Source organism: Dermochelys coriacea, chromosome 18 (genome assembly GCF_009764565.3).
Source record: "Dermochelys coriacea isolate rDerCor1 chromosome 18, rDerCor1.pri.v4, whole genome shotgun sequence".
Lineage (NCBI taxonomy): Eukaryota > Metazoa > Chordata > Testudines > Dermochelyidae > Dermochelys > Dermochelys coriacea.
In genome coordinates this window covers 12,275,607-12,300,898 of record NC_050085.1, presented here as the reverse complement: position 1 = coordinate 12,300,898, position 25,292 = coordinate 12,275,607, and the positions used below count along the sequence as shown (strand labels likewise).

The window sequence follows — 25,292 nt, the reverse complement described above, 5'->3', positions numbered from 1 at the left end:
AATTTATGACATTTCCTCCTTTTTATTGTGAACTTCTTCAGATGAAGGGGAAAAGCAGCTGTTTTCCTTCAGAGAATCTGAAAGAAAAAAAAAGATGCTGTTTGTTTTTGTCCAAGTAGCTGATTCTGCTGATGATACGCCACAGAGAATCGGTGCCTGGGGAGTAATTAGACAGCATGTGGGGTTTAAACCCTGGTGGAAATGTGTCTGTTGTTGAGTTGTTGTGGCTCAGATGTCCTGTAATGCTCAATACCCATCTAGTAGCTCATGCAGGTTAAAATTTGTGTTCTGAATCTGTAACATGTGACTGCAAAGGGAGGATGGTCCAGTGGTTAGGGTGCTAGCCTTTGGTTTGGGAGCCTCTGTCTAAATCCCTGCTCAGTCATAGACTTCCTGTGTGATCTTGGGCAAGATACTTAGCCTCTGTTGCCCATTTGTAAAATGGAGATCATAGCACTGCCCGACCTCATGGGAGTAAGGAAAATAAATTCATTCAAGATTGTGAGGTGCTCAGGTACTACAGTGACGTGGGCCTTATAAGTACCTTAGATTGACTACGGTCGCTGTTGAATTACATTGGGGAAGAGTAAATCCAGAAATGTGTGGGGTCAGAAACTCTCTTTAGAACACTTATTACCTTGATTGGTACTTTGTATGTTCATATACACCTGTTTCCCATCCGAGTCAAACTTCTGTTTGATGAGATGAGCAGGAGGTCAGTGGGAAGCTTTGCCCTTAACATGTTGGGTCTATTAATCTGTTTCATTACCTCGGCTTATAGGAAGCAAGTTAATACAGAAGTTTTTCCACGGCTCTGTGGCCTGTGGGTCCCACACAGCTTTTTCAGTGCAGTTCAAGTAAAGAAGATGACAGAAGTGGGAGGTGCTTGTCAGACTGGAGGATAGAAGGCTGCTGGAGGTGAGGGTAAGATGCAGGTAAAAAGGCAATGCATAAATTATGGAGTTTTAAGTGCCCCACCCCACAAAAGGACCAAAGGTATTTACTCCTCAGGAAACAAAAGTACTCAATCCCGGAATCTGTTGTAGAAAATCAGCTCCCTTCTCTTCCTCCTTTTAATCAACTGCATTCCTGGAAGTTGAACCCCCATCAGTAACTAAACAGCCTCTTTGCTGAAGACTGCTGCAGAAAACCCATGGTGGATCACGTTGAGGATGGGAGAGGAGAGGCCACAGCCTGCAGCTGGAGAGTTTTAAGGGGAGTAAATTCTTCTGCAGATTTCAATTTAACTCTCTTTTATTACTTTCCTTTTTTATAATTTAAGTCCATTTCATGAGGCAGTTTGCATGTCCTTGAATGGAATCTTGTTACCATGAAAGCTTTTTTAGCATTGATTTCATATGTCTTAATTTAATAGCTCCATTATTATTGAGAAGCCCTGAGAGTGAGGCCCTAGTTTTCCAGGTCACTGACCTTTTAATTACAAACCTTGTTCTGATAGCCAGGTTATCGACTGGACAGCTCCCAGCTTCTGCCCCCAGGATGAAAGTGAAAACAACGGCCTTTCCTCCCCCACCTCCAGAAAAGGGAGGAAAAGAAAAGTAACCTCTTGTGTTTCTAAAATTAATTTTCTCCTTCAGCTTTACTTTGTAATTAATTCTTTAACATGTCTCAGTGAAGCTTGAACAGTTTTTACAAAGTTTTTCCTTGAGCACAAAACGTACTGCAAGTCAATGGAGTCCAGTGACAGCTCATGCAAAAAGATCCAGTTAGTAATGTGCTGCCAAGACCCACCCATCCCAGGAGGATTGTGGAAGTCCTCTCCTTCAGCTTCTGAAGACACACTTAGTTTGACTCTGGGATTTGTAGAGGGGGTCATATATCCAGACTAGTCATTCTCTCTTGACTTAGCAGGATATGGATTTAGGAAGAGAGGGCAAGAAATGGAGCTAAGGCATTAAGAGACAGATTTTCAGCCAGCCTTTGTTTTTTGTGTGTCCACTTCTGTGCATGCAACTGATTGTGCTAGTGGTTGCTTATCCCTTATCGCACATGCAGATTGGATAACTGGCTGTCCAGCTGTCTAAGTGGTGTGTGCAAATGACTATGCAGACCCCATGACTAGCATGCGCAACAAAAAAGGGTTGGAAAGCTAGAGGCCAGAGCTGAAAATGTGGCTGTTAGTAACTTTAGTTTGTTTTACAATTACATGAGAATTTTCAGTATATTATGCATGCAATACAACTGGAGCCAACAACCTCAGACCAGAGTAAGAGAAAAGAGCTGACTGGAATAGCCGAAACCAGGGAGGATGCTTACTCCAGACAGTGATTCAGAAGTTTAGAACAGCTGCTCAGATATGATAAAAACCTTTGTAGACAGATAAAACGAGAGTGCTGAAGAGAGGTTGGGTGGCACTTTCCCATGGAAACAAAGTATTTGCAAAGTAAATAATTGTCTACATTTCTGTAGTGCATTTCATCTGACGCTCTTGGAGCACATTACATCTATCAGCTGATTTAGACACTCAACACCCTTTTGAGAGGCATAAAAGAGTTATGATGAGAGATCACTTCACCTACCATTGAAATGGAGCCACCTTGAAGGTAGACTGCGGCAGCTGTTTAACGCTATTGCAAGAGTTTTAGGACAGGAAATGAAGAATAGTGTATCCAAGTGATCTTGCAGGTGGAGACTTGTAGGGATGGAGAATGTAATTACCTGAGTTAAAAATTTGCTAAAATACTTGAAAGGCACTATGGCATCTTCAATAACCACAAAGAGTCAGGTTCTCTGTTTTTATGTCTCATATGAAAGGCACATCTCAGTATCCTTTTACATTATTCTGGGACACTGGCTCCTTATTAAGTTTGAAGAAAGAATACCCAACATCCCTTCCTGCAATATTGTTGTGGTTGTCAAGGCTAATTCCCCACTGTGGCACTTCGAGTGCAGAAGATGGGGGCCTGCAAGAATTCTAAAAATTAATACTGGCCACTCCAGGCTTGTATTAAATTCTCAAAATTACAGCTTCTCTCTGACCTTGGATGGGTAGATGCTGCCATCACCCAAGTGCAGAACCCCTTTGAGAACCCAGGAAGGCACACTTGGGAATCCTTCCTGTGGGGTACTGTCCAGCCCTTTCACCTGCCCTCTGGGGAAGAGCTGAGAAAGGGAAAAAAAAATCAGCTGTTCCCAGCAGCTAATTAAACAACCTGTGCACAAATCTCTTAAGACACAAAAATCCAATTCTCTTCTTAAAAAAGGGAAAATTTATTAATAAAAAAAGAGAAAGAAAATACTTCTGGGAACTTAGGCATTTGCTAGATTTAAAAAAAAAAACTACAAGGATTAAGCATCAAGAATAGCTTTCTTGAGGTCCAGCTTAAAGGTTACAAGCAAAACAAAAAGCACCTGGGGTTAGCACAGAGGAATCCACAAGCCATAAAGGAATGAAAGAGATAAATCTAATTGCATCGTCTTAGACATTTCCTGATCTACTTACATATCTAGGGTTTCAAATGAGTAGTTTCTAGGTATGGTACTGATGGGTTTTCATACCTGGTCCAAGCCCTTGCAGCACAGCTCTGTCCTGTCGGCCTCTCCCCGGAGAACAACCCAGACAGACAAAAGGGGAGTCATTTTTCAATTTTAAAAAGTTCTAGCCTTTCCATTGGCTCTTCTCGCCAGGTGTCCACTCCTTTCCTTTTACCTATGCATAGCAGTGAAACTTTTTAACCCTTTTCTGGTAGAGAATTAGAGAACAGCTACTAAGAGGTATTTTAGAGCTACTGGCTGGCTGAGTGTCCATAAAAGGGAGCTCCCCCGCCCCGCTTCATTTATCACAGTGGTCTTTGAAGTCCTCGCTACCATGTATTGAGCCAGCATGACCCTGTTTATCTTGCAAGAACTGATGGGCTCCCTAGGACTCAATCCAGTGCCATAGAATGAAGAGTGAGAAACTGAATGCGTTTTTCAGCACTAGCAAACTTGCAACAGTTTCCATCTGAATCCAAGTTATCTGCAGTCACATCTGCCCTTGGCACTCTGCTAATGTTTGTCCAATGCTGATAATATTCAGCATATACACAGAAGATTCCTACTGCAGGTTGCTCATGACTCAATAGTACAAATGCATTCATGAGTTGGAGATTAGGACCACAGCTCTATGTTGTTAGTTTAATTTTTTTTCCTGAAAATGATTGAGAATCTCCATCCATCTGCTAAGAAGAGATGTCTCCCTATCCTGCCAGTCTTGCATGTGCATATCCATCATCTGATGTTCTGTGCCAGCCTATTCATCATGCTGACTCTTCCCCCATCAATTTTCCCACTGCTTGTGTTATCTGAACTTGTCATGAACTCTACAGATTTTCTCAGCTTTGTGCCAAGAGGAAATGTGCAACAGCAGTGCCAGCAAAGCTTCACCAACCGATCAACTGTTAGGATATCCCGGGAAGTCGATTAGATAGGGCTATTCCTTGGGGCTGCTGAGCTTGTGGAAAATGTGGAGCTTTTAGGATGAGGGATATTTGGAAGATTTGGAAGAAAGATAGGGGGCAAGCCACTGGACCTCCATACTAATGGGGAGAATGATTCACATCCTGCCTCTGATTATGGCCAGTGCCTGGGATTCAAGAGATGACCAAAAGCATGCAACTTCTGGGATAGCTGCTGGTTGATGCTGGAGACAAACGAAGAGGAGATCCTTCCTGATCACTGCACAAGATCATTTTATGTTCTGATGCATGGGCTTTGCTTAGCAGAAATGTTATCAATTGTTGAAAAATCACCCAGCCTTTATTTCTGATGGGAAATATCAGGGATGGAATCAAGAATGGGACTGGGAAGCATAGTGAATGCCTCTAAACATTTAGTTCAGGTCAGGAGACTTTAGAAATGATCTCTTTGTGTTTGAAACCCCACTGTGGTCAAGGGACACGTAATAATTTTTTTAAAAGTTGCTTTGTATAACACTATAAAAGGTTGAAATTAGAGCTGGTTGAAAAATGAAATTTCTGTCCTATTGGAAATTCTGAGGTATTGAATTGGAATGAAAAATTGAAAATTCAGAATTTTTTGCAAAATGAAGTATTCCAAAATATTTTCTTGCTATTATAATGTATAATATAAGGGACGGATGTAATAAAACATAATATAAAAGTCAAAATGATGAAATTGAAACAGAATATTTTGATGTTATCAAAACAAAATGTTTGGATAACTTAACGTCAATGAAATTGAAGTCTTCCTGTGAAATGTTTCTGTTTAGTTGAATCAGCATTTTCTAATGGAAAAATGTTTTTGGAAAATTTTTGACCAGCTCTACTTGGAACTGAAATGCTTCTTTACGGAAGTTCTTCCTGCAACCAAATAAGTATCTAATTGTTTATTTTTGTAGGCTTGCTCCCAGAAGCAGAGCAGCACACCCTGTTTCATGCTTGCAGGGTTGCTCAGGATGTGCTAGGCTGCTGGCTTTGAACTGCAGCATTTGCTGATGCTGGAAACCCCCACTTGCACCTGCAAAAAGACAGAAGAGGAAAAAAGGAAGGGCAAACTTAGGGCCAACCAACCTTGACAGCATGACCCTTTAAGTAACATTTCCAGTGGGGTTTGATAAGTGCTTTGCAGTTTCATGTCAAAAAGATGAAAATTGCTATGACTTTTTCATCTGGTTTCTGTGCAAGGCTTTGGAAAGTGCATTGCATGAAGCAGCCGTTTGATGTTTTAATGACGTTGCAGAAGAATCCATTGCGGGAGAGAGACTCACAGATTTGACATCCTCAAAATGCTCGTTTATGTGTTCCATAACAGAGGGTACAAGTCATATTAGTGGTAATAGCCTCTCTCTTACTTCAGGCTCACCCTGTGACACACTTGAGCCATTTAGATGCGCATTCCACAGAAAAAGAGAGCTGATTTCATTTACAGTACAGTGGGTGAAGAATCAGGCCCAATTCCCATTTCTCCCAGTTCACTTGTCGTCCAGGAAATTCAGCAGTACTTCAGTGGAACAGGGTCCATCAGTACCTGTGTTGGGTGTTCATAGTTTGCAAAGTATTGGTAAATTGGAATACATTTATACAGTGCCCAGAACACACTCAGACAGTGCCTAGAAAGTTGTGTTTGCTCCAGATGTAGTCTTTATTTTAACAAATAAATGGAATGTTACTGTTTTAATAGTGACTTTCATTTTGGCTCTCTGACAATAACTATGTAATGTAGAAGTGGTTAAAAGTGACTCTGCAAAATTAGCTCCTTTTGCTTCCTGTGTGTATTTTGAGTCATACTGGCCTTGTTTACTGTCAAAACCTTGTTTCCATTCCTGTTAGCACTGCAGAGCTAATACCACGATGGCAGCATGAGCTGGATTCCATTCTGGATCAAATTGTCAGCTAAATTCTGAGTTTTGAGTCTTCAGTATTGATGATGCTGGGCAAGGAGAACAAAGCTAGATCTTCAGACCCTAGGTTGAGATTGCAGCAGTGACAGGAAAGTCATCTTTTGATGTATGTATTTAGCAAATTTAACTGTGGATATCCTTGAGTAAGACAATAAATATAGGGCAGCTAGGGGTAGGCTGGTGTGATGGTTAAAGCTCAGGACCAGGTGTCAGGAGATCTAAGTTCTATTCCTGTCTCTGCCATGAACTTCTTGCATGATCTGAGGCAAGTAACGTAATCTCTCTGGGCCTCAGCATCCTCATCTATAAAATGGGGATAATGATGATTACTTCCACCTCACAGGCATGCTGAGCTTTAACCCATTCACATTTGTAAAGGGATTTGGGATCCTCATAGCAAAGTTGCTAGACACGTGTGCATCCTGCAATGTGTGGTTTTTGAACTGCACTTTCAGAGAGAGAATTTACCTCAATCGGACGTATAAGGCAGGGGAAGTTTGTCAGAATGTCAAGGCTCAAGCAGATTGCATGCAATCCTAATCTAGCCCTGGAGCTCTGACCTTTGAAGCAAGCTTCACCTTCAGATAGCCAAAGAGATCTATGTATGCTTGTATAAAAATATGTTTTTGGATTGAAGAAGGAGTTCAGTCTCCATGGCCATCCAGCCCAGGGAAATTCAGTCTGTAACCCATTCATGAATGAACTTTCCCTTCCAGTTCTGGAGGGACAGCCCTCTCCCCTGGGGTGGAGTGGGGAATGTAATCTAGGACATGCCATGTTATTCTTCCAATGAAACCCATCCCACTCATGTTGGTGCTGCCCTGCCCGGGGTGGGATGCGGGAGATGAATTATCTCCATGTTAATTTAATCTGTGGGCTCTCCTGGACCACAGTTTTGTTGTGTAATCATCTTTTGTAGTGACAAGGGGACTGTGTGCTCATGTTGCTATAATCACATTATTCTTTTCTGCTCCCCACCACTCCCTCCCTAATTTTAACCTGGGGAGGACCCTTTTTGGATAGGAGGGGAGTTAAGTCTTGAGTTTGTTCATTCTGGCTCTTTCTGATGGATCCTAGCTCAGAACAGACCCCCAGCCCTAGGATATGAGAGGAGAATTCATTCTCCATTAAATCTGAGGCTCTCTTAAATAAAAACTGTTGACTTTGTCATATTGTGCAAATGTGCATTGCTTTTATCAAGACAATAAAGGGTAAATGGGGTGATCTCTGCTCCTGTGGAGCGGTCGGATGGTTACATTACACAATCTTCTAGAACATCTTGCAGCAAATACATGGGTTATATTAAAAGTTGCAATCATATCATTTTTTAAAGTAAATTGCTGACCTTATGCAGTGGAATCAGCTTTATTGAATTTCGCCAAAAATGTGTTTATAATTCCCCCCTGCCCCTGCATACACACAATATTCATGTCCTTGCTGTCCATGTGGAAATGTCTCTTTTTATGGTGATAAACAAAATTGAATTTGTCTGTGCCTCTGCTGCCCTGCCTCACCTTTAAGATTCCATTGCGGGGTAGGTAGGGGTGCCAGTAGGTGGCCTTACTCCAGAGGGAGGCTGGGTTGTGTCCCTGCACAAAGAGATAGGACATTGGACTCTGGCCTGAGGCCATTAAACAAATCGCATATCTAAATCTTGCCTGTTGGCAGTATTCTGTACTGCCATGGAAGCATTTCCCATTTAGGGGGCGGACATATAGCTCTGGTATTGTCTAGGAATGCTGAGGCATGAGAACATGTAAAACATTAATTTTGACTATAAATGCCTATATTTTGCTCTTAGGTGCTTTCTAATTACCATACACTACAAAGAATAAATCATTATTGATGTAATCTCATAGTATCACAATTATACTCCTCCCCAGTAATAAACTATAATAATCCCTCAGCCCCCTCCCTAAATTCCTGAAAGAAGAGATACTTTGCAGTATGGCCAGGAAGTTAACAAATTTATATCCTGCATTTCTAGAGCGATTTACATGTTGAAAGCTCTGTACAAACATTAGCTAATCCTCAGAACATACTGTGTGGAAGCAAAGTATTATCATCTCATTTTCTACACTCCTTTCTGATTGTACTTCCTCATCTGATTAGCCCTTTTCATTTTAAAAGCATTTTACAAATGTTAATCCTCAGAAAGCTGCTGGGAGGTAAGCGGAAGGTATTATTATCCCCATTTTACAGATGAAGAAACTGAGGTACAGAGGTTAAGGAATAGTGTACCAGATCTGGAATTAGAGTAGAGGAGTTCCTTGCTCCCAGTCCTGAGCTTAAATCACATATTGTGCTAAGGTGCCAATATAAATCAATATGTTGTTATTGAGACAGCATAATTTCTCAGATTATTTTATGTATTTCCTTCTATAGGCCCAGCATCGTTTGTAATTAGTTGTATTCCCCACAGTCCAAACAGAATCATGTAAGTAGATGAAAGGACAGGCTGTCTCTACAATGCTTGGCATATGCCCCTTTCTGCTACAGTTCCCCCAATCCCTCTCTTTGGGCATTTAAAAGACCAGTTTCTCATATCTTAAGTGAAGAATATCCCTGTTCCCACTTCTAGAGTAACCAGGAGCATGCAGCTGTTAAACCCAGAAATATAAAATACATGTTTAAAAGATGACTCTGAGTGTGTTTAAAAAGAGCGAGAGAGAAGAGGAGTTCAGGGGAACCAAAAAATAGCAGCTTCCATTACGGTAATTAAATGCCAGCATTTAACCTATCAGGCTGTTGCGTGTATGTGAGAGGCGAGCAGGGAGCTGCATTTGAAATGATCACTGTATCCCTTGGGGAACAGAGTAGTTAAATAATTTGTTTGTGAGGTGTGAGTTCAGTGTCGGTAAAGCAAGCATGCGTGTGTTAGGAGCTGCGGGGAGAAGGGGGTGGCAGGGGCTATGTGTTTACAGAGAATACCCTGGGGGTTGGTATTTACTAGCACCTGTGTGCTGTCAATAAGAACACAAGCTGCTGTTGCCTGTTGGTTAAGTTATCAGAATGGTTGGGGCCTCACCTAGTTCCAGGTATTGCATCATAAAGGCAGAACTTGCTTCATGCCAGGCCGCCTGGGACAGGCAAGAGGAACAATTAAAGAAAACCAGGGAGAAAATGGGGGAAGAAGTGAATGAGTCATTCTGATGAACTTCAGACACTGCAGTGACTATAAAGCAGAGGTGGGCAACCTGCAGCCCACGGGCTGTGCGCGCCCTATCGGAGTAATGCACTTGTGGGCCGCGAGACAGTTTGTTTACATTGACCATCCACAGGCACGGCCGCATCTGAAGAAGTGGGGTTTTTACCCACAAAAGTTTATGCTCAAATAAATCTGTTAGTTTTTAAGGTGCCACCAGACTCCTTGTTGTTTTTGTGGATACAGACTAACACGGCTACCCCCTGATACTTTCCTGTTTAGTGCCATCTAGGGACTGTCTGCCTCTTCTCATCCCCCCACTATATTTGTTTCATTTGTCTAGAGAGTATTTCCAGACACCAGAACTTTAAGACCTGTCCTGGCACAATGTGAAAGGATACTGGAAAATCTTCAGACCCTCCAGGTGCCCCACCATCTAGTCTAACGGATGCTCACTAACATACACACAAATGTTTCTGAATATTCACGCCAGTTATTAAATGAATTTACTTCGATCATGTTGTTGCCTCTCTTTTGTTTGCTTTCTCTGAAGATTCCAGCCAATGAGTTCGCTGGCAGAAAACAACCACTGTTCATGGAAAGCAAATCTTGAAATCACAATTGAGTGTTCACCCCAGAATCTGATTTTAATAGAATCCAAATGCATAAAGGCTTTTTATTATACAAGAAAGAAAACTCCGGAGGTATATTTGGTATGGTAATCGTAACCCTAGAGAACCATGTTTTGTGTATGCCCAGAGAGAGCAATGATGAAACTCCTTTTATACCTTACCACTTGAGTACGCTGTGTGCGTTTGTGTAGTCACCATAATATTTTCCACTGCTTCATTATTTTGACTATTGTTAGCATGAGTCGTCTTTTGGGCATTTTATCCAGACTTCTTTAGTTTTATTCAGAACTCTGAAGAGCTGCTGAAGACTCATGGAAAAAAACGCTCTTTTGTCTAAATGGAACATTTTCCATTAGCCATTTGCATGTCCCCTGGATTTTTTGTCTTTCTTCCTTTCTCCTTTGTTACTAAGTACACATAACCCAAATACAAAATTTTTGTTTCTTAAAAGTTCATCTGCTGCTGTGTCTTACTCCCCACCTGAGATCAGTGTCCTGTGTGGTGACATAGATGGTTGTTTTCTAAATGCATATCAGGTAACCAACAGAATTGTGAAGGACAGATAGATATAATTTAAAAATATATTTTAAAATTACAATGCAGGAACCTCTTAAATAGAATGTATTTCAACACTTTTATTGGCACCATCAGCATTTAATTTTACAGGTGGCTAGCTTTGTACTAGCATTCAACAAACATTGTTTTAATGGCATTTAAAAGATGTATCTAAAACAAAAAAGAATAAAGAAACCAGGCATGATTTGTAATGAATACTAGCTACCACGCTTCCTCGTATGAATATATTGGCATGTCTCTCACTTTCAGGGAGATGCAATTCAGAGGTGCCATAATAATACCTACCACTTAGATGGATTTTTCCTTATCAAGTTAATCCCCTCAATACCCTGATGAAGTGTATAGGTGTGCAACGTTATCCCCATATTACAGATGGGCAAATTGAGGCAGAAGGGTGAGGTGACTTGCATGATGCATATAGGGAATCTGTGATAGAGAGGGATTTAAAACTCTCTAGTTCCTGGCTTCCATCCTGTGTTCATTTCATTAGAGCATTCTCCCTTGGCTTTGGGAATGGGCAGTAGTAGGTAATTGTGCTCACCCCATTATAGCAACGCTTCCTGATGTGTAAGGAAGGCATAATACACATGGCAATATTGTATGTGACTTAATGTGCCTTTGGTACGCCTCTGCCTGTCGCACACTTAAAAGGGTCAACAGCTACACATTTTAGATGTTTTTTCTTGGCATTAGCCTAGGCTGATTTGTTTAGTTGGTTCATTTGTGAAGTTTAAAATGTTGATAGTAACAGAGGCAGCAAGAAACATCAAGGCAAATACATTCCAATGAACCTTAGGCTATAGAGAGTACTCCCTGATAGCCATTGTTTAATGTAAAATTCCAGATTCCCTTGCTAGTGGAGCCATCAGAAATTCTAGAGTAAAATAAAGAACCAGGAATGGCAACTGAAGACAATATTTCTCATTTTTTTATATAGAAATTCTGCTATAACCCAGACTTCCGAACAAATCTTGTTAAATGATTCTTTACTATGCCCTGAGTTTGCCAGCAAGGCATCACCAGTACTTCTGTAAGATTTGTTATTCTGAAACCTCAGACTTCAAAAACTCTGGGTCTGGAGTTTCATATAGTCTTCCAGTCCCACAGGTCTATGTGAATTTTCTGATCCAAATTCATTCCAAGTCTTCAAGAGATGCAGAGCCATGTGGCATAAGTGGATAAACCTATACAAGAAACTGGAATTTTTATAAAAGTTAATTTATGAAAATTTGGGGACGATTGGAAAGTGAGGATGAACTCCAGAACCACTTTCCAGCAAGGGAATCCTGACCAAAAGAGTTAACCAAACCTGTCAATCTATAAAACGATGCTTCTCCTCTCTACCATTCAAAATGTTTCCTCTTCAAGTTAATTTGATCTTACATGGGAACTTTGAAGAAAGGTCCATATGTGGCCAACAATTCTCGTTCCTTGGACTATTGGAGGCCTGTGCCTTCAGTTTTCAGTTCTGGGAGCAAGTCACCTTGTAAAGAGAGAGTCTTCAGAGGTGACCATTGAGCACCTCAACAAAGGAGCCACTTAAGCTTTTGCTACAGCTGCTGGAGCTCCCCTGCATCTGATGAAGTGAGCTGTAGCTCACGAAAGCTTATGCTCAAATAAATTTGTTAGTCTCTAAGGTGCCACAAGTACTCCTTTCTTTTTTGCGAATACAGACTAACATGGCTGCTACTCTGAAACCTGCAATAACAAAGTTACTGTTTGAGTTCCCGCTGCCTCCCTCATCTTCTGTGCTAGAATTCTGTAGTGATGTTAATCATAGAATATCAGGGTTCTGGTCAGGACCAGAGGAGGTCATCTAGTCCAACCACCTGCTCAAAGCAGGGCCAATCCCCAATTTTTGCTCCAGATCCCTAAATGGGTCCCTCAAGGATTGAACTCACAACCCTGGCCAATGCTTAACAGGCCAATGCTCAAACTATTGAGCTATCCCTCCCACCATATCAGTCAGCCTAGGTCCTGAAGGGATCAGCATGGCAGGTTGTGCCTTGAAAATGCAACTGTTTGATGTGGGTCAGCTCATATGAGCTGAAAATATAGTTTAATATTTTAATTCTAAAGATAAGACTTAAAAAAATCCTTCTGAAATTGTTTTTTTTTTATTTGGTTGGTTGGTTTTTTTGGTGTCACCTGATTTTGAAAGAGAACCTCAAACTTTTCCCTCTGTACCCCCAAAATACTGACATTTTCTCCTCTCCCACCCAGAAAAAAGTTCTCTCCGACTGTACATCAGCCAAACATCAGTATTGTTCTCATCATTCTCTGTTACTAAATAACTTTTAAGGAATTAAGAATGGACATTTGTTTCACACTTAGGAACTGTATGAAAGTTTTTCAACCTTTCTGTTTCTTGTTAAGATTGGCAGCCATGCTGCTTTCTATAGCTAACTTTTTTAAACTAAGATTTGGTGAGGGTTTTCTTCCCCGCCTTTCCACCCCCAATAGCTGGTTAATTTGTGTGCTGTGTAGACCAAAAACTGTTCATGTGTCAGACAAGCGAGCCCATAGCCTTTTCCTCCTGGATCCTTCGGAACGTGAGTTGTTAGCATGGTCCCCACTTTAGCAAAGAATAGGTTTCATGGACTACTTTCCAATTTCATTTCCAGTCACACAGCATCCCTGTGACAATTATAGCAATTGCTTACCAGAAAAATTAGGTTTAGGAAAATATTGTTGTAATTTAATTGTGTTTAATGCAATTACCTTTTTGTCCTTAAAAAAACCCAACCAAACAACTGATCACACTGTGTCTTTATCTGTTCTTAATGTCATCTTCCCCTTCTATGTATTGTTATATATTCTTTGTATTGTGATAGCACCAAGGAGCTCCATTGATGGATCGAGGCCCTATTGTGCCCAGTGCTGTCCAGACACAGAACAAGAGTCCCTGCACCAAAGAATTACAATCTTAAGTAAAAGACAAGAAAAAGCAGGTGGATACAACAAATCGACTGAGTCCTCTCTCTCCACGCACATGCCTCTTTGCTGTCTGGTTCCCTTCTCCCCTGCCTATGTGCTATAGCTCTTGGCTTCCGACTCCCTGAACATGCTGCCCAGTCTCTAGGTACCCTTCCCTCTTGTTCCAGCTCCCTTCGTGTGCTGCCCAGATACCTGCTCCCCTTGATAATCTGCCCACTGGCTCCCTTTCACGTGCTTCCTGGTTCCCTGCTCTTCTCCCGCCAGCGTCTGCTGGTGATGTCTGAAGTAGTCCTACTGTTGTCTAAGATCCCCAACGGCACCTCCTGTTACTTCCTCCTCTTTTCCTCTTCCTATTATTTTAGTCATGGGCCGTAATGGAGGCAGCTAGGTTGGCCTCCGCTCCTTGTTCCAGCAACTTTTAAAGGTACCTAGACCCTTTTGATGCCTGTAGTATCAGCTTGGAAAAAAGGAGCACCATGGTTCAGTGGACAGGGCACTAGACTAGGACTCATGGGAAGAGGGTTCTGTGCCCAGCTCTGCCATTGACCTTCTTTGTGACCTTGGTCAAGTCACCTCCCCGTCTTTCTTCCCTCATCCTTGCTCTATCTTGTTTATTTAGACTGTGAGCTCTTAGGCAGAGAGTTCCCCCCACTAGGTGTATGGACAACATGTAGCACAACAGGGCCCTGATCTCTGTTGGGGGCTCTAGGCACAACTGTAATACAAATAAAGTAATGAGGAGGAGGAACCAGCACCATTTGACCTGCCAGCTGTTCATGTGCAAGGACTCTCAGACCACAGTATGCGATCTGATGTTTTGGAACTGGAATTAGCTACTAGGTGCATCAGGAGTCCATTTCTCTGAATACAGAGCCCCATTTCCAAGGAGGCCTAGTTGTAGTGGTAGTAAGTGTTTATATTATGAGAGCATTAGGCTTATTAGGTTAGCATCTAACCTCCTCTATTATCTGGGATTTTTAGGGGGTGGATTTACATGCTGGCCCTCAAGCAAATGTTCCTGAGAAGATTTAGTCTCGATCATCTTCCATTCTTGGTAAATTACTCTACCTTGGAATTGGGTTCCTGCCATGGACTCCCCTAACCTCAATGTGGAGCTGCATTGAAAATCACTTCTGTTTTCTTGAGGCTCTTGGCCCTGCATGTAGCAGTCTCAGGCCATCTCCTCTCTGAGTCAGGTACAGAACAGAGTGTGCTGCCTCACAGCCCTTTGCTGTGACTTTAGCTTCCTCCTTAGCCAGATATGCTTTCCCTTCCATGCTGGATGAAGCCTATCTGTAGTGGGCAGAAACTGTCTTCTCCCCTTGCTTGCCCCATCATTCTGTTATCAAATTTATGATGATAGAAATGAAAGGCTGTAGGCAAGAGATCTAAAAATAAATATGGGAGGGGAGGTTTGGAAATTCTCCCTCTCTATATAGGTTACATAGAGGGGTAGCTCACTTCTGTCTTGTTTGCTGGTTTTAGCACTACCTAGAAAGACTTGGTACGTCTAATAGACAAGTGCCTCCTTGTAAGGAGCTAAGAAAGAGACAGGTCCCTATCTGTTTTTGCATATAATAGTGACACAGGAATTTGACCATATTCAGGGACAAAACTTTGAGTGCTCTGTAAATAAGACCATGAGCACTTCTGATCCTGTCTGATCTTGTGCAAAATCTGCGACAACCAAACTGAGCAAGCAGTCTGTTGATTCAAAGGTGATGAGTTCAAATCCTGTTGAGGCCGTGATACTGCATCTGGCAGCCTCACAGAATTTTGAAATAGATAAGACCTCCTATATTACATCACATAATCAAACCACTTCCTCCTCCTCCATGATTGTTCCCTATACTCTATTTCTAGTGATTTATCTAATCTAATTTGGGTCCCTGAAATGTATAATTTAGTACTGGAAGCCTTTGCTTTGGCTATCCCTCCCTTTTTTCCTGGGTGGGACAGAGATAACATACTTCATACAAATGGAGAGCTCTCTTTGCATTAGAAGAGGAAGACCTGACCTCTCTTATGACAGGCAAAACTGTGTCTCCTCTCCTTTAAACCACCAGTGAAATACATTTTGCACTAGCTTATAATGCTGTGATTTATGCTGTGATATGCTTTGCAATAACCCAGTGTCCTTTTGCCTTTGTGTTGATTTTTTTCTCTCCTATATTTAATATATTGTTTGGGCATCTTAGTGTATGGGTATTTACCCAAAATGCCCATGGGAGATGATGCTCCAAGCTTTTCCTGCTTCTTAAGGGGAGAGATCTACCATTTTCTTGTGTGTGCCTATTTTTTATTTTGTAAATTTATTTTTCTGTTTTTGTTCTTTTGCTGCCACCTTTTGAAATAGCATTAACAAGGACCATATTTTAAAACAGAAGATAACTGGAGGAAAACGTACACAATGTGTGTGTGTGTCTCTCTCACACACAAACACCCCCCCCCCCACTGAGTGACCAGTAGCAACTTTTTCATAGTATATTTTGAACTTCTCACATTTAGAAACAAAAAAGAAAAGTTGGAGCACTTGTTCCTGGTTTTTCATTTAAAGATGCAGTAAACCAGCAGCCAGACCCTTCTTGTTCAGGGTGAAAATACTTTGATCCAGTTTTACGAAAACAATACTCATTTCATGAGAATATGTAATCAGTAGAAAATAGGGAGGATTTAGTTTGTTTGTTTAAGTATTTAACCAAGTGAATAAGGCAGATTAAGGGGGGGAGGGGATCAGACCCATAAACAAGGTGATATATAATATTTTTTTTCGTTCTCCTTTTAAATAAATACCGATCAGCTTTATGTTCGGAGACAATAGGAGCCGTTGGCTTAAATTTGCAGTTTACTGTATTTATGGCTGTAATATCAAGGTGCTGCCGTCGTAATTTCATGCCCCAATGAGAAGAGCAAGGTCGAAGCAAATGCTTCCATCGGCATCTGCTAACACACTAACTCATAAACAAGGCCCGGCTGGATCAGGTGGCATGGAATAATACAGGCTAATGAAATACAGCACAGCTTTCCATTACTGTTAGTTTTTACAGTGTCGTCATTACGTGTAATTTATGTTTAAAAAATTCAATTTTATACAAGGCTCTGGGAAATAGGGGTCTGCAGGTCACCCAACGACTTTTAACGGCTCTGAGAGTCCTTATTGCACTCCACTGTTCCAACAAAATGTTAATAATAAATAAAAATTTTCCTCCTGTTTTACTTTTTCTTCTTTCCCTGGCTGAGTCTCTCTGTCTGCCTTTTTAATTTTGAGCACTTTACAGAGAGTTTTAGGGTTTTAGGCATTTGAGGGTGTCTCCCCCACCACTCTGATATTTGGGGAGGCAGCAATTGCCTGCTCATTCTCCGTCTGTCCATATATCAGTCACTCAGGGTCCTGTAAATGGAGTAAACATGGCTGAGGAGAGGGAGATACTTAACAACCTCTCTCCCAAACCCTCACCCTCTGACATTGCCCTCCTCTCCTCCATTACACTTCATTTTATTATAGACTCAAAAAGCCCAGGAAGCAAAACTGCTGCCAAGGGGTTTTTTAATGTCGAGGGAAAATAGTATGCCATTTTTAACCCTTTCCTTCCTGGGTGCTTAGCCGAATATTTAGCCTTGTGCTGTCAATCAGGTTTTCTCTTAATTTAGGGCAAGATAACTGAGAGGAAGGCACTGTTGTCAACTCCAAATGCTGCTTAGAGGGACCTCTGGCACATTAAACAGTTGTACAGAAGTAAATAAATAAATAGTTCTCAGTTGTGTAATTAACAGTGCCGTAGATTATTAAAGTGGAAATAATTCAAAGCACTCTAAATTAGTTTGAAAATTGCTTTACTTTTTTCCTTTCTCTGTTTGACAATTAAACTAGACTGGTCATTTTCATGTTGACATTCAGGTTCACATGTGCTTGTACAATACTGGAGTTACAAGTGCATCTGGAAAGTGTTCAGATCCAAATAAATGACTTCATTTAAATAAAGAAAAAAATCACAGAGATGTTTCTATTGACTTTGGGTTTAATAAAACCTTAAGCTGAAATTGACCTGATGTTGGCCCTTTATCAAGGACATATGGAAGGAGAAGGATCAAGGGACTGTACCTTTGACCCCAGTGATATGTATGAAACTCTATGAACTTTTTCAAAGGACTGCATGCTGGAGGAAAAACAGTACTGGCATCTGGATTAAAAGGACCCAGGTAGCAGTGCGTGGAACTGACTCTGAACAGGTGGAATCATTAATGTGGATCAGATTCCAGGATGCTTGTGTGGTGATTCTTTTAAACTGTGACCATGTTCTTATGAGAACAGGTGACTCAATGGCTTTCAGGAACAGGACTATAATGTCATTTCAGGATACCTGCTGATAGGTCTTCCTTTCAGTTATGTGATTTGATATAGACATCATGCAGGCAGGTGATTCATGGCAATTAAACAACGTCAGCCAGTTTTATTTTGTTTGCTTTTCAACAGAAACAGCGAGGGGAGGGGAAAAAACCTGCCTGTTTGTCTCTGTAGAAGTGCAGGTGTGGCGACAGCCCCTGGGGCCAGTCTATCAGACAAAGTGATAATAAAGCCAGCTTTTGAAATCGACAAAAGAATTTTACTCAACATTTTTTTCTGCTGGGGCAGGGATAAAGTTTCTTATCCTTTCCTAGTATGATGTTTTCTCCTCAAAACCAATTCTATCTTCAGAGAACTAGTGAAAATCCTGTTGCTTGAGTCACTGAATTGGGTGAAGCTCTGGCAAGTATTATACAGGGAACAATACCCACACAGGATGGGGAATGAACAAAGTGCCCTAACAGGAGCGTATGTTGGAGATAAAAAACTTTTAATAGCTCATTTAGTCCATCTCCCAGCTAATGCAGAGTTTTTCGCTACTCTATGTTATCCTCGTGTTTTATCCAGGAAGTGCTGGCCTTGTAGTTAAGGCACGGGGCTAGGACGTAGCAGATTGGAGGTCAGTTCCCAGCTCTCCCACAGACTAACTGTGGGCTTGTCTTCATGTATGGGCCTACAGCGGCACAACTGCTATAGCGCTTTAGTGAAGACGCTACTGTGCTGATGGGAGAGCTTTTCCCGTCAGAGTAGTTAATCCACCTCTCTGAGAGGCAATTGCTATGTTGGTGGGAGAAGTTCTCTGGTCGACATAGCACTGATTACACTAGGGGGAGGGAGTGGATTAGGTCACTATAACTACTTTGTTCAGGGGTATGGATTTTTCATATCCCAGTGTGACATAGTTATACCGATATAGATCTGTAGAATAGACCTAGCTTGTGTGATCTTGGACAAGTCACAAGTGCATCACTTTCCCAACTGTAAAATGGGGGGACAGCAAAACTTCCCTCCCTCACAGAGGTGTTGCAAGGATAAAAGTTTCATTGTGTGTGAAGTCCTCAGGTACTATGATAATGAATTTTATAAAAGAGTCTAGATAGATAGATAGTTTTCAGAGTAGTAGCTGTGTTAGTCTGTATCTGCAAAAAGAAAAGGAGTACTTGTGGCACCTTAGAGACTAACAAATTTATTTGAGCATAAGCTTTCGTGAGCTACAGCTGAAGTGAGCAGTAGCTCATGGAAGCTTATGCTCAAATAAATTTGTTAGTCTCTAAGGTACCACAAGTCCTCCTTTTCTTTTTGTAGATAGATAGTCAAATTTTAAGTCGCAAGCAATGGAGCTTCCAGCACGATATCCCAGGCGCAGAGGGGACTTTTACCTCCCTGCTTCATTCTCTAATTTGTTTTGATTCTGTGTTTAACTACAATTTACAGAGGCTGGGTGGTTTTCCTGAATATCGGAAATGGCAACAATAGTGAAGTTCCTGAGAGAAAGGCAACAAGAACATCTGAATGCAAAGCACTGTTGGGTGTCAGATAATGCAAATCAACAGCCTCAGACCTAAAAAGAAAATTTTATGATTTTATGAAAATTATGACTAATTCTTACAAAAGCTGTGGCTCTAAGGAGGAATGAGATAGATGGACCAGAGATGGGAAGTGGGGGAGGTTTTGCATTCTGCAGGGCTGTGAAGACAGTTTCCTTACATCCTTCTCGGTTCAGTCCTTTCTTAGTACCCTCTGTGGTTAGATTATTCCTTGCAGATAGCAATCAACTGGAAGGAAGTGTGTGTCTAATTTGCATGAGATTATTTAAAACAAAAAAAAAAGGCCTGCATTAGTCAGGGTGATGGTAAACAACGCAAAGAGATGCCTTTTATAATATAGCCGTGGCTCAGCTTTCAAAGCCAAATATAATTCACTTACAATTGGCAGTTTCCTTTATTGTTCCTTTTAACCTTTTGGATTCTGCATCGTCTTGATCTTACTGCAACTCCAAAATATCTAAAATGTTTGCCTTTCAAATTGGGGGAGGCGAGGATTGGGAGGGGGGAATCTTCTATTATACTGATACGATTCTATTGACACAGTTGTCCCCAAAGACAATCTTATTAAGCACAAGGCACTGTTAGATTTTGTGGCACTGTTGTGCACCCAAGAGAGATTGTATTACATTTGGGTTGCTAAATTCATACTAGATAAGAGAAATGAACAAGACTGTGAATGCTTTTTAGATGCTGCTATGATGGACTATAAATTCTTAGTGGAAGTTGTGGTGGGAGGCGAATGGTGGAAGCTGATGAGGTTTGTTGTCCATGAACCAGCACCAACCCAAGAACAGCCAAGTAGTGGAAATATTCTTCTGCCATGATACATGGTGAATATAGTGACCTGGTGTTACTTACAACAGCACTTTCTCTTCTCTAAATAGCTGATGGGCTCTACTGAAGTATTGTCTCTGGGTAATTCCAAGACCCTTGCCTTCATTTTGGCTTAGGCAAGCCAGAAGGGACATAGGTGGAGTGAGGTCAAGTTACTTGAATTTGTTTAATAAAGAGCAGACCAGCCATCATGGTAAGTCAAGACAGGACACGGCGGGCTAGATGGTCCACTGGTCTGATCTGGTACAGAAATTCCCATGTCCCTATATTGATATAATTTTTTGCATTCCCGAGCATAGAAAACAAAGTTAGACATATCTGAGTTTGGAAAAATTGCTACTGGGGTATGTGAGGCAAATTTCAGTCCAAAGTGAACTTTGAAGGCTAAATTTTATACTCCTGAGAAAAGACTTTTTCAAATATATTGTACATTTTTGTTAGCGTTTGTGAAAAGTGCCAGATTGATAGTGTTCAGTCTCTGCTTGTTACAATCTTGTCCTCTGCTTATTAACAGGGGGACCAATTTGGTAGTGTTTTCTGAGATGCAGAGATTTCTTGTCAACTAGTAATGTGAATGAGGCTACTTCATGGAGGCCACAGAATAGCCGTTGGATGGTAGCAACTTTCACTCACTCCTAACTTGTGCTGGATTCAAACCAGCAACCTAGATATGAAAGGCTCCATATCTCATTACCATTCACATGAGCTTTTCCTTCCCTGTTAAAACGGGAGTTTGTAATGGAAATAGTGACACTGTCGTGTCATTAGTGGGCATGACGAGAATAATGCAAGAAATTTTATCTGTAAAACTTTTTTTTTCCCAAACAGGCTGAGAATTGAGGGGGCGGGAAACAATGAACATTATTTCCTGTTCTTTTCATAGCCCAAAGATCTCAAGGACAAAGTATCCTCCATAACTAACTGTATGTTCTTCAATGTTAAATGTTATTACATCTGCTACCTTTGCATGGAAATAGAACAAAATGCCCCTTTTTAGAGAGAGCCACATTTGCAGCCAGCAGCTAATATTCTCTTGTGTGTCTGGCTCCAGCTTTATAAAATTCCACAGTTGCTGGTGATCTACAGTGCTGGCATCTGCTTATGCTCTCTCTTCTATTGGATAATTATGAACTGGTTAAAGCAGTTCCTTTCTTATTAGGACTTTGCTTTCTAACATGGTTTAGATACCATAAATATTGCTACTAGGACTTTAAAATAGAAGCCTGAGTTGATGTAGACCATCTCTCTTTGTTTTTCATAAAAAGAAAAGGAGTACTTGTGGCACCTTAGAGACTAACAAATTTATTAGAGCATAAGCTTTCGTGAGCTACAGCTCACTTCATCGGATGCCATCGGAGGCATCCGATGAAGTGAGCTGTAGCTCACGAAAGCTTATGCTCTAATAAATTTGTTAGTCTCTAAGGTGCCACAAGTACTCCTTTTCTTTTTGCGAATACAGACTAACACGGCTGCTACTCTGAAACCTTTGTTTTTCATGTGTGTCTTTCTGAATCTCTGCTCTGATGAGGCATGCATCCAACACAGGTAGAGAGAGAGAGTGAGTGTGTGTGTTGCCCAAGCACAAGACTGGGAGCCAGGAACTTCAGATTTGTAATCCTGTTTCTGACACTGACAACTCTCTGTGACCTTGGACAAGTCACTTAACCTTTCTGTGCATCGGTTTTCCCATTGTAAAATTGGGATGATAATATGTAACGTAACTCACAAGAGTGTTATGAAGATCAGCTAATAAATATAAAATCCTCTGAAGATCAGAAGTGATGTCAGTGCTATGCATTAATAAGTAGCTGTACAGAGATCGCCTCAAACACCTACCTCTTGCAGTGTTGTTTGTGTTATGGATTAGTCTGTTCTATGTGGATGCACAACATGCAGTCAGATTTCAGATCCTAGGTTAACTTCTCCAAGCAGGAGTAATGCTCTCAGAATCCTGGATGTGTCCTATATTACTCCTCACCATGATGTTAAGTGCTCTAGGGGGAAAGTTCCAAGCATTCTATCTGCCAATAGTACCAAGAATAACCATGTGGCAGTACTCTGCTAATCTCATGCTTGAGAGAAAGTGCTCCCTCTGATTTCTCCCCCCACTCTCAGCTTCATGCCATCTTCCTTGCCGTCCTGTCTGCTTGGAACTGCTTTCTGAGAGCCAAGTTGCCTCTCTCTTCTCCTCCAGATCCCAGCCCCCTTGAAATTTGTTTCTTTGGCAAGCCGGCTACTCTGATCATCTCACTCCCAGTATTTCAACACTTTCTTGCATAAGCACTGCTATCCCATGTGGTGGTGGGGGTGCCTAAGCTAGATTGTAAGCTCCTCAGGGCAGGAACCTGGCCTTTTTCCTGCTTCTGTGTGCAGTATATGGCATTCCACAGACAGTGCACACTCTCCCAGGCCCCACATCACAGTCTCCATCCTAGCACCACATTCTTTTGCTAGAGCACACTTTCTCCTGTTGAAAAAGCCATCCAGCTGTGTTTGCTTCCTTCACAGATGCTGGTCATCATGAATCTTTCAGCTGCTGTTCTCTTTCCCCTCATAGGGCAAATTCTCTCCATATGTGTGGCCACTTACAGATGGGCATCTTCACATTTTCCAGTGACAGGAAAGACTGCACCACAATGTACCATGTGTGCAGCTTGGCTACAGCGATGTGCGAAATAAAAACCAGGCTGGCCTCGGGCAATATAATCAGGTAGTAGTAGGCTGGAACAGTGCTAGTCTGAAAGTTTGAGCTTGGCCTTGTTTTGATCTGTTTTGTTAGTTTTATTTCCTCCTTGCATTCTGTGTCCCATTCATACTAATCACAGTCAGTCCTGATTTTTTCTTTTTATTTCTGCATTTGTCATAAAATAAAGCAAATTATTCCCATCTTTGGAAACGATCTAGACTAATTAGTCGTCTAACTCAATAATTAGTTTTTTGTTTCCCTGTCTGTTTTCATGCATTATTGTTGGTTTTTTCCCCTCTTTTTTTTACACCATTACAGATTAAAATGAGCCACATTTGCAGTTGATGGTATCTTTTTTTCAGGGGAAGAATGGAGAATTGCAATAGAAAACTACTTTCAAAGCAGCAATAAACTCAAGGATAAATTAAGGAAATTGAATGAGCCACATTTGGAAGCAGCGTTGAGGCTAATATTCTGTCGCTTGAGGTTAAATTGCAACAGAGAGAAGAGAGGGAGTGATTTTAGTGAATCCAAAATCGGGGAGGCGATGCTGCTCGAATCACTACCAGAATCCTTCTGCAGCTTGAAAGGGTTCTGCCAGGCTTGCAGATTTAATTACAGGCGCATCAAGTGAGTAAAGATGCTAAACTGATCTCGTTTCCTCTTCTCCCCCAGGACTGACGGATGAAGAAATTGACCTGGCTTTCCAGCAGTCGGGCACTACCACAGATGAGTCACAGTCTCTGGGTCCTTCCACACAGCTGGTGCCAACGCAGCCCCTTCACCTCTTGCCGTACAGTAAGTAGCCTCTTGAAAGCACCTGGTCCTATCATTTTATGCAGTGATTTTGCTATCCTATTCCCTATCTGCTTTCTTAGCTCTGTGCTCCTTTAACGAGACTAGCTTGCAATGCTGAATCCCAGGAAACAGTGGAATCTGCTGTGGTTGTTTCTAGCAAATATCCCACTTGTTGTAGAATCAGACCCCTGATCTTGCTTTAAATACACTTTTTAATTGTTGATACAAGTGACATAAATACACAGCAGACACAATCACAAGATGGTGTCACACAAGGCAGTTGAGGTACAAGTTATATTAGTCCACAGACTAATGTGGTAAATGATAGTCTGTTGTTGCTTATGCTTAGGAATCATGGTGTAGAGAGATCTGGTTTCTGTTCCCAACTCTGCCACTGACTCACTGTATAGCTCTGGACAAGTCCCTTAACCTTTGTAGGCCTCCCTTCCTCCCCGCCCCCCCAAAAAAGTTGGGGGCTAGTACTTCCCTACCTCATAGGAGATTTATGAGATTTAATTAATTAATATTTGAATAGTAGAATGAGGTCCTTGGATAGAAGGTGCTATAAAAGTCAAAAGTTATTTAGTTTTATTTATTTTACAATGGAACCTGTACAAGAGTTCACCTTTACTAGGCAAACTCCTGCTTTTAGGAATCCATCACAAACTATCCACAAAGGTACTGAGTATAATTCTGCTCCATGTTAACTGGAAGACTTACCTCCCATAAATGACTGATGTTTATAATTGATCCCTTGAGTAGTTGCTTAAGACAGGTGAATAAAGAATTTCAGGAAACTAGATTGTAAGTTCTTCAGGGTATGGACTATGTCTTCCTAGTGTATGCAAAATCTAAAACAGGTCCCCACCTGTGATTGGGGCTCTGGGTGCTATGGCATTACAAATAATTATAAATAATAATGGTGCTTATTTATCTTCAAAAACACCTAGTGTTATCCAATCACTCCCCCATTCTTAAAGAAGGTCTGCAAAATTTTGGGGTATACTGTGTATATATGTATATATGGCTGTTATATTAAAATAGACACACACACACACCATTTTAAAAGTCTCAGTGGAATCTGTGTAGACTTAATATTTACGTATACTTTTTGCTAGGTTTGTTTTAAAATGCAAATGTATCTAAGCTCCATACAATAAAAACCAAAATGCGCACACCATTAAAAATCCATCAAGAGGAACTATTCAGCGCACATGTGTGGCTGGCAGTTTGAAAAGCATTTCTTCCTTCACTTACCTACCAAGTACCAAGGACTGAGCTTGTTATTTTTCCTACCAGTCAGTAGCTCCTAAAACAGTGTTATTGCGATGATGTTGATGCTCTCTGGTGTTGCAGGTAATGCACCCATCTACCCATGTCCTTTCTGTGGTCCAGCAGATAGGGCCCATAACTGGGAGTCAGGTGACTTGT

The 25,292-nt window shown here is 41.3% G+C and overlaps 1 protein-coding gene across 3 annotated transcripts in view; it reads left to right on the top strand.

Moving 5' to 3' along the window:
• PEX14 (peroxisomal biogenesis factor 14) overlaps positions 1-25,292 on the top strand; it is a 193,235-nt gene that overhangs the window by 57,932 nt on the left and 110,011 nt on the right. For all 3 annotated transcript variants that reach the window (XM_043499972.1, XM_038377115.1, XM_043499971.1), the window contains one exon: positions 23,739-23,861. In XM_043499972.1, the coding sequence (XP_043355907.1) occupies positions 23,739-23,861 (123 nt within the window). The remainder of the gene's footprint in view (positions 1-23,738; positions 23,862-25,292) is intronic.